The following is a 17,535-nucleotide window of genomic DNA, read 5'->3' as shown; positions in this document are numbered from 1 at the left end:
GCGCCACCTCACATGACAGAGCCGTGTCCAGTGACCATAAAGCCTGACCTAGGAGCTCCACCTCACATGAGAGAGCCGTGTCCAGTGACCATAAAGCCTGACCTAGGAGCTCCACCTCACATGAGAGAGCCGTGTCCAGTGACGGTTACCAGGAAACTCTATATTATATTAATTAACCTTATAACCTTATATTAATATTATATAATATAATAATATTATATATTAATAATATATTATATTAATTAACCATTGCACATTAACCATTACAATGGGTAATCTACAATGATTAATGACCATTAAGATATTATTAAATAAACTCCCTCAGGTTGTGAGGGAAGTTCCTAACTTATCTTGTTGAAGTTATCTTGACATGATTTCGGGACTTATCGTCACTGCGGCCCGGTCCTCGACCAGGCCTGCTTTTTGTTACACACCCCCAGGAAGCAGCTTTCTAACTCCCAGGTACCTATTTACTGCTAGATGAACAGGGGCATCAGGGTGAAAGAAACTCTGCCCATTTGTTTCTGACTCCACTAGGGATCGAACACGGAACATTAGGACTACAAATCCCGAGCGCTGTCCACTCAGCCGTCAGGCCACTAGCAAGACAACTTTTAAGTCATACAGTCCACTCAAGTATCAGTCTGCTTAAATTAGAGAACAAATCCTTAATAAGCTAAAAATCAATATAAACAAAAATGGAAATGTTCGTTTGTGCTTAACTGCTAATCTCCGAAATTTCTTCACTGATTGCTTTGAAATTTTCACCCAACGTTCCACTTGCATCCGAGCAGGTTTTTATATACATACTATATACATGTCACGTCTGTGACAGTAAAAAAAACATGCTTTTTCTGAGAAACTGTGTTTTTCATGTGAGGCAAATCTTCGAAACCTCTTTACCGATGGCTTTGAAATTTTGACACAACGTTGCATTCGAATAGGCGCGTGTTTTTATATATCTACTATGTAGATGCCACCCCTGTAACAGGTAAAAACATGCGTGTTTGAAAAACAGCGCTCTATATTGCACATAAGACCAACACACGCTATACTAAATATGTTACGATTCCATTTCAATGTTTACGAATTCATTGATAAATCAAAATTTATGAAAATTCAATTTATTTTAATTTTGACTGAATTATTTTGGGTGACATTGCCTTGGAATTGAGCTGTGCTGCTTATCATGCCATTCATTTCGTGAATATACTGTACTTTATCTTTTTTTATTTTTTCATTATTTTTCATTTCGTTTTATGAACTGTTTTTTCTTATATTTCAGTGATGGGAACATCTGGGGCCAGATTCACAAAGCAGTTACGCAAGTACTTACGAACGTGTACATCATTCCTCAATCTTTGATGGCTTTGGTTACATGTATTAAACAGTTTACAAGCATGAAAACTTGCCAATCAACTATTGTTATTGTTATAAACAGCCTCCTGGTGCTTTGTAGCTCATTAAATGTTAAATAATTGTAAACAAAGCTGCTAAAGATTGAGAAAAGATGTACAGGTTCCTAAGTGTTTGTGTAACTTCTTCGTGAATCCAGGCCCAGATCATTTGATGTTCCCAATTTTCTGATGGGAACATCAGATCATTTGATCATCAGACGACGGAGTGGGGAATGGTGGGAAGGACGAGGGGACGGGAGTGGGGGATGGTGGGGAGGACGAGGGGACGGGAGTGGGGGATGGTGGGAAAGACAAGGGGACGGGAGTGGGGGATGGTGGGGAGGACGAGGGGACGGGAGTGGGGGATGGTGAGGAGGACGAGGGGCCGGGGGAGTGGGAGATAATAGGGAGGACAAGGGGATGGGGGAATGGATAGGCGGACGAGGGGATGGTAGAGTGGAGGATGAAGGGGAGGAAAAAGGGACGAGGGAGTGAGGAATAGTTGGGAGGACGAGGGGACGGGGGTGTTACGGCCCTCTCGGGACGCAACGGGGTTCGTACTCTGATGTTGTTAGAGGAAGTTATATCCGACCCCCAAGCCAGCAGTGGCTTTCAAGGGATGTGATCCGTGACGCAAGAAACTTAAAGGGGGAAGGGAAAGAAAGTTCAGAACTTAAGACTATAATTTTCACCATCACCAAATAAATAAATATATATATAAAAGAGTGCACAGGGGGAGGGGTATTAACACTATACAAGGGGATTATTCACAGTTGTCTTCTGCTGAAGACTCTGGATCCAGACGCTCGGTGCCGAGTCCTCGGTGCTTTCTCGTGGCCTCACAACGAATCCTCTGAGAATGCTGAGCCTACCCTGGCCACAGGTCAGCCAAAACACAGGTCCACTGGGGGCACCGCCGTGGAGGCCGTCAACCACAAATCCAGCCGGTCTGCTGGCAGGTTCCGGACCCACAACGCTGGTCAGGCCACTCCACGAACGATATAAGGGGAACGCCCTAGACAGGAGCCTCGTGTGACACCACAAATCACTCTCCTGTCCTCGATACCCCCAGTGGATGATCGTCTCAAACAGTCGGTCCCGGGTAATCCTTTCACTGCCACTCCACTGGCAGGCTAACACACCAGTGTTCTTCCGGGGGGACGACTTCACAACTGCTGCAGCAAAGTACAAGGTATGGAGACGGCTGCCTCGGGTAGACTGACTCAACTCCCATCACAGCAGTCCCAGGTCGACTCTGTAAGCAGACACGTCATCAATAACTCGGACACACTAAGGCACCTCACTTATAGGCTCAGACACAAACGCCCACCTATCCACTCCATAGATGGCGCTGGTGTCTGAGCACCACCTCACCAGAGGTCAGCAGCGGCTGTGTTGAGCGCTGAACCGGACTAGAAACTGGCCCTCGAGGCCGATACATCCCGTCCTCGCCAGGTGTCGTCGTCCATTTGGTGGGGGTTTCGGGAGCTGACCCACAGATGGCGCGGTTGTCACTGCTCCGGGCTCGGACGCTGGATCCGGGTTCGTAACAGGGGGAGTGGGAGATAATGGGGAGGACTGGGAGAGAGGGGAAGGTTGCTGTGACTCAGCAACACGTGGCCGGGTACAGCTAGTAATTTAACAAAATAATTAAACAAATAAATAAATTCCTGCTGGGAGATTTATCCCACACAGTTGTTTGTCTTACTTCCAGGTACCTATTTACTGCTAGACGAATAGGTGCATCAAGGTGAAAGAAACTCTGCCCATTTCTGAAGGGTTCCCCTCAGACTTAGAGGATAACATTAATATCTTTGAGATTACTGTATATTTGATGTCTCTGAGAATACCTTCGATGGGTCTGAGAATAGTTTTTGATGTCTTAGAGAATAACTTTGATGAACGAAGATGTCTTAGAAAGTTTCTTTGATGAACTAAGGTGACTTAGAAAATAATTTTGATGAGATGAATTAGAGAACAGCTTTGATGAACGAAGGTGTGTTAGAGAATAACTGTGATTAACGAAGATGTTTAAAGAATGCCTTTGAGGCACTTGAGTCTTTGAGCTTGTTACTGATGTCTCGAAGAGTGTCTTTGACTATTTTTCTTACTCCATGAAGTATATTGTTAGTTACAAAAGTGTTTAAAGAAGTTACATTTCACTATTTTTCTTACTCCATGAAGTATATTGTTAGTTACAAGTGTTTAAAGAAGTTACATTTGACTATTTTTAGTTAAGGGGAAGAGTTATTTTAGTTAAGAAAGGATGTAATGATGATGTATTTGTCTATTTTTAGTTAAATGACGAATAATTTTAGTTAAGAAATGATGAACATGGCAATTTTTAGTTGAATGACGATAGATAAAGAAATTATAATCAGTGTTGGAAAGTTTCCTCTGATTTTTTTTAGCTACGAGAAAGGTTATTTTAGTTAAGAACAGTGTTGAACGAAGCTAATATTGACTATTTTTAGTTGATTGACGAATAAGTTTAGTTAAGAAACGACAAGAAAAGATGACGAATGTGATTATTTTTTTGTTGATTGATGAAAACTTTTAGTTAAAAAGAACAAGTTTATCTTGGTAAATTTGTTACTGTATAAAGTGAAGATTTGTTTACAAACAGTGCTGGTAACAAATAATAAATTGTTAAGCAAAAATACATGGACATAGTTTTTGAAAATAAAGGTGATGAGTTACTACAAAGTTACTTTGTATTAACTTGTTAAGAATTAGTAATGTTGCTGTTGATAATATTTGACAAAGAACTAGTTACTGAATGGAAGAAATAATTGTACATTTGATTTTAAAGATCATGTAAGAGAATGCGGTGGACACAGTGAACATACGGGGAACATGAGAAAGTACACAGAGAACATGAATGAGAATGACATGAACCCGGTGAAGAACTTGCAGAGAACATTGAGAATATGACAAAGAACATAGAAAACATGAAAGAGAATGCAAAAATATGATTTGAACTGGCAGAGAACATGCTGTGAACAATGGTAGATAATGGAGAATACAGAGAACATGCTGTGAACATTGGTAGATAATGGAGAATACAGAGAACATGCTGTGAACATTGGTAGATAATGGAGAATACAGAGAACATGCTGCGAACATTGGTAGATAATGGAGAATACAGAGAACATGCTATGAACATTGGTAGATAATGGAGAATACAGAGAACATGCTGTGAACATTGGTAGATAATGGAGAATACAGAGAACATGCTGTGAACATTGGTAGATAATGGAGAATACAGAGAACATGCTATGAACATTGGTAGATAATGGAGAATACAGAGAACATGCTGTGAACATTGGTAGATAATGGAGAATACAGAGAACATGCTGTGAACATTGGTAGATAATGGAGAATACAGAGAACATGCTGTGAACATTGGTAGATAATGGAGAATACAGAGAACATGCTGTGAACATTGGTAGATAATGGAGAATACGGAGAACATGCTGTGAACATTGGTAGATAATGGAGAATACAGAGAACATGCTGTGAACATTGGTAGAAAATGGAAAATATGGAGAAACAGGTGAAAAATATGGAATGGACATTTGGGAGGATATTTTAGGAATATGGAGAGAACATACAAATACAGGTTTGGATAACCAGGAGGTTATCCAAACCTATATTTGTATGACCAGTATGGTAATATCACAACACACCATGGACCAGTATGGTAATATCACAACACACTATGGACCAGTATGGTAATATCACAACACACTATGGACCAGTATGGTAATATCACAACACACTATGGACCAGTATGGTAATATCACAACACACCATGGTCCAGTATGGTAATATCACAACACACCATGGACCAGTATGGTAATATCACAACACACTATGGACCAGTATGGTAATATCACAACACACCATGGTCCAGTATGGTAATATCACAACACACCATGGACCAGTATGGTAATATAACAACACACCATGGACCAGTATGGTAATATCACAACACACCATGGACCAGTATGGTAATATCACAACACACTATGGACCAGTATGGTAATATCACAACACACCATGGACCAGCATGGTAATATCACAACACACCATGGACCAGTATGGTAATATCACAACACCATGGTCCAGTATGGTAATATCACAACACACTATGGACCAGTATGGTAATATCACAACACACCATGGACCAGTATGGTAATATCACAACAACACACCATGGACCAGTATGGTAATATCACAACACCATGGTCCAGTATGGTAATATCACAACACACCATGGACCAGTATGGTAATATCACAACACACCATGGACCAGTATGGTAATATCACAACAACACACCATGGACCAGTATGGTAATATAACAACACACCATGGACCAATATGACAACAGTCAGAGGAAACTGTTAACAAACAGTTATAAAACATAATTGCCATAACTATTACAATTAACATAATTATTAGTAGTGACAGTGTCAGACCACGAAGGAAGAATTGAAACAGGAATTTCCTTAAGAACTTTCGTATTTAATAATACATCTTCAGAAGGGTGAGTTACATGTACATAGATTTGGACATATATAGGCAGGAGAGAGGTGAAGTGAAGTGAGGTACAATGATAAACGTATGACTGGGAAAGGGTGGATGTAAATAGGGATCTGTATCCTATGGGCCAATAGGCCCATACATTGATATTAATAAAATAGTGGATATTAACATGGTATTAGTGAGACAAATGTGTATCAATGATCCTACTAAAAATGCCCTTTAACTGATCAATCAAAAATGGATCTAAATTATACAAATCACTGCTAATGTTCAAGTTACATAATGTTGTTATCTGTATTAAAGCAGATTCAGTTATGTTCCTATTGAAAGTGCTTTTACAATTCGTTAATGAAGAAGCCATCTCCCAATCAATTTGGTGGGAATTTTCTGACAAATGAACAAACAACGCATTAGACAATTAGCCATGTCTTACAGAGTATTTATGTTGCGACATTCTACATTTCAGATCTTAAGATGTTTGCCCAACATAGAACCTATTATAATCTTTACAAGGAATTTTATATATGATACAATTATCACTACGAGGACTGTTTCTAGCTAATAGTTTTCTAACTGTATTTTCGTAATTAAACAATACATGTACATCAAAAAGTTTCAAGGCCTTGACAATATTTTCAAACCCAGAAAAATATGGTAAACACAACACATTCTTTGGGGGAATTTTCTCACTGCATATATTATTATAATATGTACGACGTGCTTTGCTACGGCAAACTTCCAAAAAACTCAGTGAATAACAAAGCTTGAGACCAATAGAATCAATATTCTTAAACTCTTCATCAAAGAATTCTGGACTAACAACCCGAAGAGCTCTTGAGATACATAGAGGAAAAAATAGATTTTTTCACATTGTATCTGTCCTGAGAAATAATGAATAAGATAAATTATTCGTAGACTTCCTGTAAAAACTAAACTTTAGTGAACAATCTTCCCTATGAATAAGTATATCTAAGAATGGCAAACATTTACCAATTTCAGTCTCCATAGTCAATTTTCTAGAGGTGACTTGATCATTAAGTTTAGCTACAAATTCGTCTGTGTTTACATCTGTAGGCCATATACACAAAATATCATCAACATATCTAAACCATGGAATGATTCCAGGGGTAATTATTGAAACAAATTTTTCATCATGAGTAAATTTTCGTGATTTAAACACATAATTATTAGTAGTGTTTAGCAGTAATATTATTTACAGACTAACAAGCACCGACCAATTTACAACTGTAGAGTAACACTATGGATAATGAAATAATATATATTATATTACATTGTTATATTCTGGTGTAAAATATATACATGGCAGCTTATCCACAGCTAAGTTTTGTTACTTAGCTTAGTGTTTGACCCCATGTGTGGGACCTGAGTGATAGTGAGGAGATGGTGATGTACAAGTGATGGTGATATAGCAGTGATGGTGAGGTGAAGGTGATATACCAGTGATGGTGATATAGCAGTGATAGTGAGGTGATGGTGATATACCAGTGATGGTGATATAGCAGTGATAGTGAGGTGATGGTGATATACCAGTGATAGTGATATAGCAGTGATGGTGAGGTGAAGGTGATATACCAGTGATGGTGATATAGCAAGTGATAGTGAGGTGAAGGTGATATACCAGTGATAGTGATATAGCAGTGATGGTGAGGTGAAGGTGATATACCAGTGATGGTGATATAGCAAGTGATAGTGAGGTGAAGGTGATATACCAGTGATGGTGATATAGCAGTGATGGTGAGGTGAAGGTGATATACCAGTGATGGTGATATAGCAAGTGATAGTGAGGTGAAGGTGATATACCAGTGATGGTGATATAGCAGTGATGGTGAGGTGAAGGTGATATACCAGTGATGGTGATATAGCAGTGATAGTGAGGTGAAGGTGATATACCAGTGATGGTGAGGTGAAGGTGATATACCAGTGATGGTGATATAGCAGTGATGGTGAGGTGAAGGTGATATACCAGTGATGGTGATATAGCAGTGATGGTGAGGTGAAGGTGATATAGCAGTGATGGTGATATAGCAGTGATAGTGAGGTGAAGGTGATATACCAGTGATGGTGATATAGCAGTGATAGTGAGGTGAAGGTGATATACCAGTGATGGTGATATAGCAGTGATGGTGAGGTGAAGGTGATATACCAGTGATGGTGAGGTGAAGGTGATATAGCAGTGATAGTGAGGTGAAGGTGATATACCAGTGATGGTGATATAGCAGTGATGGTGAGGTGAAGGTGATATACCAGTGATGGTGATATAGCAGTGATGGTGAGGTGAAGGTGATATACCAGTGATGGTGATATAGCAGTGATAGTGAGGTGAAGGGGATGTACAAGTGATGGTGATATAGCAGTGATAGTGAGGTGAAGGTGATATAGCAGTGATAGTGAGGTGAAGGTGATATACCAGTGATGGTGATATAGCAGTGATGGTGAGGTGAAGGTGATATACCAGTGATGGTGATATAGCAGTGATGGTGAGGTGAAGGTGATATACCAGTGATGGTGATATAGCAGTGATAGTGAGGTGAAGGTGATATACCAGTGATGGTGAGGTGAAGGTGATATACCAATGATGGTGATATACCAGTGATGGTGATATAGCAGTGATAGTGAGGTGAAGGTGATATACCAGTGATGGTGATATAGCAGTGATGGTGAGGTGAAGGTGATATACCAGTGATGGTGATATAGCAGTGATAGTGAGGTGAAGGTGATATACCAGTGATGGTGAGGTGAAGGTGATATACCAATGATGGTGATATACCAGTGATGGTGATATAGCAGTGATAGTGAGGTGAAGGTGATATACCAGTGATGGTGATATAGCAGTGATAGTGAGGTGAAGGTGATATACCAGTGATGGTGATATAGCAGTGATGGTGAGGTGAAGGTGATATACCAGTGATGGTGATATAGCAGTGATAGTGAGGTGAAGGTGATATACCAGTGATGGTGATATAGCAGTGATAGTGAGGTGAAGGTGATATACCAGTGATGGTGATATAACAGTGATGGTGATATAGCAGTGATAGTGAGGTGAAGGTGATATACCAGTGATGGTGATATAGCAGTGATGGTGATATACCAGTGATGGTGATATAGCAGATGATGGTGATATAGCAGTGAGAGTGAGGTGAAGGTGATATACCAGTGATGGTGATATACCAGTGATTGTGATATAGCAGATGATGGTGATATAGCAGTGATAGTGAGGTGAAGGTGATATACCAGTGATGGTGATATATCAGTGATGGTGAGGTGATGGTGATATAGCAAGTGATAGTGAGGTGATGGTGATATAGCAAGTGATAGTGTGATGGTGATATAGCAAGTGATAGTGTGGTGATGGTGATATAGCAAGTGATAGTGAGGTGATGGTGATATACCAGTGATGGTGATATAGCAAGTGATAGTGAGGTGATGGTGATATAGCAAGTGATGGTGATGTATTAGTGATAGTGAGGTGATGGTGATATAGCAGTGATAGTGAGGTGATGGTGATATAGCAGTGATAGTGAGGTGATGGTGATATAGCGGTGATAATGAGGTGATGGTGATATATTAGTGATAGTGAGGTGATGGTGATCTAGCAGTGATAGTGAGGTGATGGTGATATATTAGTGATAGTGAGGTGATGGTGATATAGCAGTGATAGTGAGGTTATGGTGATCTAGCAGTGATAGTGAGGTGATGGTGATATATTAGTGATAGTGATCTAGCAGTGATAGTGAGGTGATGGTGATATATTAGTGATAGTGAGGTGATGGTGATATAGCAGTGATAGTGAGGTGATGGTGATATATTAGTGATAGTGAGGTGATGGTGATATATTAGTGATAGTCAGGTGATGGTGATATATTAGTGATAGTGCAGTGATGGTGATATAGCAGTGATAGTGAGGTGATGGTGATAGTAAGGTAATATATTAGTGATAGTGAGGTGATGGTGATATATTAGTGATAGTGAGGTGATGGTGATATAGCAAGTGATAGTGTGGTGATGGTGATATAGCAAGTTATAGTGAGGTGGTGATATAGCAGTGATAGTGAGGTGATGGTGATATAGCAGTGATAGTGAGGTGATGGTGATATAGCAAGCGATAGTGAGGTGATGGTGATATAGCAAGTTATAGTGAGGTGGTGATATAGCAGTGATAGTGAGGTGATGGTGATATAGCAGTGATAGTGAGGTGATGGTGATATAGCAAGTGATAGTGAGGTGGTGATATAGCAGTGATAGTGAGGTGATGGTGATATAGAAGTGATAGTAAGGTGAAGGAAAAATAGCAGTGATGGTGCAGTAGTGGTGATGTAGCAATGATAGTGATATATTAGTGAAAGTAAGGAGGAAATATATCAGTGTGAGGTGATAAAGCAGTGAAAGTGAGATGATGTTGGTGAAGCAGTGAAAGTGATAGTGAGCTGTTGGTGATATAACAGTGACAACAGCTGTCATATAGTGACACCAACAATCAGTTACTCAACATGGTCAGTACATTATCCCAGGTGTGGGACCTGAGGTGATGGTGATATAGATGTTATAGTGAGGTGATAGTGATATAGCAATGATAGGTGACAGTACTGTGAAAGAGCAAATGATGGTGATACAGCAGTGATAGTCACGTATGATAGTTAAACACCAAAAATAGTGAAGTTATGATAATATAGTGATAAAGGTTGTACTTGAATTACATTGGCATCAAAACCCACAGTCCATAGTGATGCAGGAGTGATGGTGATGGGTTATGGTACAGTGAACTAGAGTGGCAGCACAACACCACAGTAGTCATGGTACAGTGAACTAGAGTGGCAGCACAACACCACAGTAGTGATGGTACAGTGAACTAGAGTGGCAGCACAACACCACAGTAGTGATGGGTTATGGTACAGTGAACTAGAGTGGCAGCACAACACCACAGTAGTGATTGTACAGTGAACTAGAGTGGCAGCACAACACCACAGTAGTGATGGTGGTGGTACAGTGAACTAGAGTGGCAGCACAACACCACAGTAGTGATGGTGATGATACAGTGAACTAGAGTGGCAGCACAACACCACAGTAATGATGGTGATGGTACAGTAAACTAGAGTGGCAGCACAACACCACAGTAGTGATGGTACAGTGAACTAGAGTAGTTGCACAACACCACAGTAGTGATGGTGGTGGTACAGTGAACTAGAGTAGTTGCACAACACCACAGTAGTGATGGTGGTGGTACAGTGAACTAGAGTGGCAGCACAACACCACAGTAGTGATGGTGATGGTACAGTGAACTAGAGTGGCAGCACAACACCACAGTAGTGATGGTGGTGGTACAGTGAACTAGAGTGGCAGCATAACACCACAGTAGTGATGGTGGTGGTACAGTGAACTAGAGTGGCAGCACAACATCACAGTAGTGATGGTGATGGTACAGTGAACTAGAGTGGCAGCACAACACCACAGTAGTGATGGTACAGTGAACTAGAGTGGCAGCACAACACCACAGTAGTGATGGTGATGGTACAGTGAACTAGAGTGGCAGCACAACACCACAGTAGTGATGGTGATGGTACAGTGAACTAGAGTGGCAGCACAACACCACAGTAGTGATGGTGGTGGTACAGTGAACTAGAGTGGCAGCACAACACCGCAGTAGTGATGGTGGTGGTACAGTGAACTAGAGTGGCAGCACAACACCACAGTAGTGATGGTGATGGTACAGTGAACTAGAGTGGCAGCACAACACCACAGTAGTGATGGTGATGGTACAGTGAACTAGAGTGGCAGCACAACACTACAGAAGTGATGGTGGTGGTACAGTGAAGTAGAGTGGCAGCACAACACCGCAGTAGTGATGGTGGTGGTACAGTGAACTAGAGTGACAGCACAACACCACAGTAGTGATGGTGGTGGTACAGTGAACTAGAGTGGCAGCACAACACCACAGTAGTGATGGTGGTGGTACAGTGAACTAGAGTGGCAGCACAACACCACAGTAGTGATGGCACAGTGAACTAGAGTGGTAGCACAACACCACAGTAGTGATGGTGATGGTACAGTGAACTAGAGTGACAGCACAACACCACAGTAGTGATGGTGATGGTACAGTGAACTAGAGTGGCAGCACAACACCACAGTAGTGATGGTACAGTGAACTAGAGTGGCAGCACAACACCACAGTAGTGATGGTACAGTGAACTAGAGTGGCAGCACAACACCACAGTAGTGATGGTGGTGGTACAGTGAACTAGAGTGGCAGCACAACACCACAGTAGTGATGGGTTATGGTACAGTGAACTAGAGTGGCTGCACAACACCACAGTAGTGATGGTGATGGTACAGTGAACTAGAGTGGCAGCACAACACCACAGTAGTGATGGTGGTGGTACAGTGAACTAGAGTGGCAGCACAACACCACAGTAGTGATGGGTTATGGTACAGTGAACTAGAGTGGCTGCACAACACCACAGTAGTGATGGTGATGGTACAGTGAACTAGAGTGGCAGCACAACACCACAGTAGTGATGGTGATGGTACAGTGAACTAGAGTAGCAGCACAACACCACAGTAGTGATGGTGGTGGTACAGTGAAGTAGGGAGGCAGCACAACACCACAGTAGTGATGGTGATGGTACAGTGAACTAGAGTGGCAGCACAACACCACAGAAGTGATGGTGGTGGTACAGTGAAGTAGGGAGGCAGCACAACACCACAGTAGTGATGGTGATGGTACAGTGAACTAGAGTGGCAGCACAACTCCACAGTAGTGATGGTGGTGGTACAGTGAACTAGAGTGGCAGCACAACACCACAGTAGTGATGGTACAGTGAACTAGAGTGGCAGCACAACACCACAGTAGTGATGGTGATGGTACAGTGAACTAGAGTGGCAGCACAACACCGCAGTAGTGATGGTGATGGTACAGTGAACTAGAATGGCAGCACAACACCACAGTAGTGATGGTGATGGTACAGTGAACTAGAGAGGCAGCACAACACCACAGTAGTGATGGTACAGTGAACTAGAGAGGCAGCACAACACCACAGTAGTGATGGTACAGTGAACTAGAGAGGCAGCACAACACCACAGTAGTGATGGTACAGTGAACTAGAGAGGCAGCACAACACCACAGTAGTGATGGTGATGGTACAGTGAACTAGAGTGGCAGCACAACACCACAGTAGTGATGGAACAGTGAACTAGAGTGGCAGCACAACACCACAGTAGTGATGGTACAGTGAACTAGAGTGGCAGCACAACACCACAGTAGTGATGGTGGTGGTACAGTGAACTAGAGTGGCAGCACAACACCACAGTAGTGATGGTGATGGTACAGTGAACTAGAGTGGCTACACAACACCACAGTATTGATGGTGGTGGTATAGTGAACTAGAGTGGCAGCACAACACCACAGTAGTGATGGTGGTGGTACAGTGAACTAGAGTGGCTGCACAACACCACAGTAGTGATGGTAATGGTACAGTGAACTAGAGTGGCTGCACAACACCACAGTAGTGATGGTGATGGTACAGTGAACTAGAGTGGCAGCACAACACCACAGTAGGGATGGTGGTAGAACAGTGAACTAGAATGACAGCACAACACCACAGTAGTGATGGTGATGGTACAGTGAACTAGAGTGGCGGCACAACACCACAGTAGTGATGGTACAGTGAACTAGAGTGGCAGCACAACACCACAGTAGTGATGGTACAGTGAACTAGAGTGGCAGCACAACACCACAGTAGTGATGGTGATGGTACAGTGAACTAGAGTGGCAGCACAACACCACAGTAGTGATGGTGATGGTATAGTGAACTAGAGTGGCTGCACAACACCACAGTAGTGATGATGATGGTACAGTGAACTAGAGTGGCTGCACAACACCACAGTAGTGATGGTGATGGTACAGTGAACTAGAGTGGCAACACAACACCACAGTAGTGATGGTGGTAGTACAGTTAACTAGAGTGGCAGCACAACACCACAGTAGTGATGGTACAGTGAACTAGAGTGGCAGCACAACACCACAGTAGTGATGGTGATGGTACAGTGAACTAGAGTGGCAGCACAACACCACAGTAGTGATGGTGGTAGTACAGTGAACTAGAGTGACAGCACAACACCACAGTAGTGATGGTGATGGTACAGTGAACTAGAGTGGCGGCATAACATTACAGTAGTGATGGTGATGGTACAGTGAACAAGAGTGGCAGCACAACACCACAGTAGTGATGGTGATGGTACAGTGAACTAGAGTGGCAGCAGAACACCACAGTAGTGATGGTGATGGTATAGTGAACTAGAGTGGCTGCACAACACCACAGTAGTGATGGTGATGGTACAGTGAACTAGAGTGGCTGCACAACACCACAGTAGTGATGGTGATGGTACAGTGAACTAGAGTGGCTGCACCACACCACAGTAGTGATGGTGGTGGTACAGTGAACTATAGTGGCAGCACAACACCACAGTAGTGATGGTGATGATACAGTGAACTAGAGGGGCGGCACAACACCACAGTAGTGATGGTACAGTGAACTAGAGTGGCAGCACAACACCACAGTAGTGATGGTACAGTGAACTAGAGTGCCAGCACAACACCACAGTAGTGATGGCGATGGTACAGTGAACTAGAGTGGCAGCACAACACCACAGTAGTGATGGTACAGTTAACTAGAGTGGCACCACAACACCACAGTAGTGATGGTGATGGTACAGTGAACTAGAGTGGCAGCACAGCACCACAGTAGTGATGGTGATGGTACAGTGAACTAGTGTGGTAGCACAACACCACAGTAGTGATGATACAGTGAACAAGAGTGGCAGCACAACACCACAGTAGTGATGGTGATGGTACAGTGAACTATAGTGGCAGCACAACACCACAGTAGTGATGGTGATGGTACAGTGAACTATAGTGGCAGCACAACATCACAGTAGTGATGGTGAAGGTACAGTGAACTAGAGTGGCAGCACAACACCACAGTAGTGATGGTGATGGTACAGTGAACTAGAGTGGCAGCACAACACCACAGTAGTGATGGTACAGTGAACTAGAGTGGCAGCACAACACCACAGTAGTGATGGTGATGGTACAGTGAACTAGAGTGGCAGCACAACACCACAGTAGTGATGGTGATGGTACAGTGAACAAGAGTGGCAGCACAAAACCACAGTAGTGATGGTGGTGGTACAGTGAACTAGAGTGGCAGCACAACACCACAGTAGTGATGGTGATGCTACAGTGAACTAGAGTGGCAGCACAACACCGCAGTAGTGATGGTGATGGTACAGTGAACTAGAGTGGCAGCACAACACCACAGTAGTGATGGTGATGGTACAGTGAACTAGAACGGCAGCACAACACCACAGTAGTGATGGTACAGTGAACTAGAGTGGCAGCACAACACCACAGTAGTGATGGTACAGTGAACTAGAGTGGCAGCACAACACCACAGTAGTGATGGTGGTGGTACAGTGAACTAGAGTGGCAGCACAACACCACAGTAGTGGTGGTGGTGGTACAGTGAACTAGAGTGGCAGCACAACACCACAGTAGTGATGGTGATGGTACAGTGAACTAGAGTGGCAGCACAACACCACAGTAGTGATGGTGATGGTACAGTGAACTAGAGTGGCAGCACAACACCACAGTAGTGATGGTGATGGTACAGTGAACTAGAGTGGCAGCACAACACCACAGTAGTGATGGTACAGTGAACTAGAGTGGCAGCACAACACCACAGTAGTGATGGTACAGTGAACTAGACTGGCAGCACAACACCACAGTAGTGATGGTACAGTGAACTTGAGTGGCAGCACAACACCACAGTAGTGATGGTACAGTGAACTAGAGTGGCAGCACAACACCACAGTAGTGATGGTGGTGGTACAGTGAACTAGAGTGCAGCACAACACCACAGTAGTGGTGGTGGTGGTACAGTGAACTAGAGTGGCAGCACAACACCACAGTAGTGATGGTGATGGTACAGTGAACTAGAGTGGCAGCACAACACCACAGTAGTGATGGTGATGGTACAGTGAACTAGAGTGGCAGCACAACACCACAGTAGTGATGGTGATGGTACAGTGAACTAGAGTGGCAGCACAACACCACAGTAGTGATGGTACAGTGAACTAGAGTGGCAGCACAACACCACAGTAGTGATGGTACAGTGAACTAGACTGGCAGCACAACACCACAGTAGTGAAGGTACAGTGAACTAGAGTGGCAGCACAACACCACAGTAGTGAAGGTACAGTGAACTAGAGTGGCAGCACAACACCACAGTAGTGAAGGTACAGTGAACTAGAGTGGCAGCACAACACCACAGTCCACCACAGTCACCTCCGTAATGTCACTGTGGTTGACTGCTGCCCTCACCACATCCAGGCCGCACACCACATCACCGAAGACATATGGCCACTGGGGACCAGCCTGGAGGTCCCTGGTGGTGATGATGAACTGGGCACTCGTGGGACGCCCCAGCGACCAGCACCCGGACCACACAGCTCCTGCCTGGCCTGACTCCCGGTACTGCCCCTGGAGGTCAGGCAACAGTGGGGCTCCTCCCTCACCATCATTACTCTCGTAGTCTCCGCCCTTTACACACTCCCCCGGGCGACCCTTGTTCTCCACCCCCAACAGTTTAGTGTTGCGGAAGGTGTGGCCCCGCTGGCCCGTACACAACAACACAAACTGTCTGGCCAGCGGAGTGTCAGGGGTCAGCCGGATGGTGACCCGCCCTCTTGTTGACCCCGCCCACTCGAGGTCAAGGAACGCCAGGGTGCAGGAGGGGTCCAGCACGCCCACAACATCACTCTCCTGCACAAGATGATATAAATCATGTTGGTAACTGTATAACAAAATGTTATCATATTAGTTATCACAACTCAGTAGTCAGTAAGACTAGTGGGTGTAATAAAGTAACCTGGATGGTGTGGGCGTGGGCGGGCGTGGGCTGACGCAGGAGTGGGTGGAGGTACAGCTGTCCGTCTTGTAGAGTTATCCTGGCGGAGCGGCGGCCATCTTGGTCTTCCTGGACGGCCACCACCCGGCCAGCCTCCACCAGGCTCTTGACGGCCACCACCAGGCTCTTGACGGGCTCCACCCGGCCAGCCTCCACCAGGCTCTTGACGGCCACCACCCGGCCAGCCTCCACCAGCCTCTTGACGGCCACCACCCGGCCAGCCTCCACCAGGCTCTTGACGGGCTCCACCCGGCCAGCCTCCACCAGGCTCTTGACGGCCACCACCCGGCCAGCCTCCACCAGGCTCTTGACGGGCTCCCTCATCCTGCGGAGGTCCTCAACCTGTGGACAGTGTCAGCCCCATTATCACCTGCGGACAGTGCCAGCCCCATTATCACCTGCGGACAGTGCCAGCCCCATTATCACCTGTGGTCAGTGTCAGCCCTATTATCACCTGCGGACAGTGCCAGCCCCATTATCACCTGTGGACAGTGTCAGCCCTATTATCACCTGCGGACAGTGTCAGCCCCATTATCACCTGTGGACAGTGTCAGCCCCATTATCACCTGTGGACAGTGTCAGCCCCATTATCACCTGCGGACAGTGTCAG

At 44.2% G+C, this 17,535-nt stretch overlaps 1 protein-coding gene across 3 annotated transcripts in view; it reads right to left on the bottom strand.

Annotated features, from left to right (window-relative positions):
• Positions 1-2,062: 2,062 nt before the first annotated feature.
• Positions 2,063-17,535, bottom strand: part of LOC138364616 (uncharacterized) — a 155,363-nt gene continuing 139,890 nt past the window's right edge. For all 3 annotated transcript variants that reach the window (XM_069324562.1, XM_069324564.1, XM_069324563.1), the window contains 3 exons: positions 16,887-17,267; positions 16,304-16,780; positions 2,063-2,652 (listed from right to left, as the gene is read on the bottom strand). In XM_069324562.1, the coding sequence (XP_069180663.1) occupies positions 2,509-2,652; positions 16,304-16,780; positions 16,887-17,267 (1,002 nt within the window). In that variant the 3' untranslated portion in view covers positions 2,063-2,508. The remainder of the gene's footprint in view (positions 2,653-16,303; positions 16,781-16,886; positions 17,268-17,535) is intronic.

Source organism: Procambarus clarkii, chromosome 14 (assembly GCF_040958095.1).
Source record: "Procambarus clarkii isolate CNS0578487 chromosome 14, FALCON_Pclarkii_2.0, whole genome shotgun sequence".
NCBI classification, from domain to species: domain Eukaryota; kingdom Metazoa; phylum Arthropoda; class Malacostraca; order Decapoda; family Cambaridae; genus Procambarus; species Procambarus clarkii.
The sequence above is the reverse complement of the archived record's forward strand: the minus strand, read 5'-3'. Positions and strand labels throughout refer to the sequence as shown.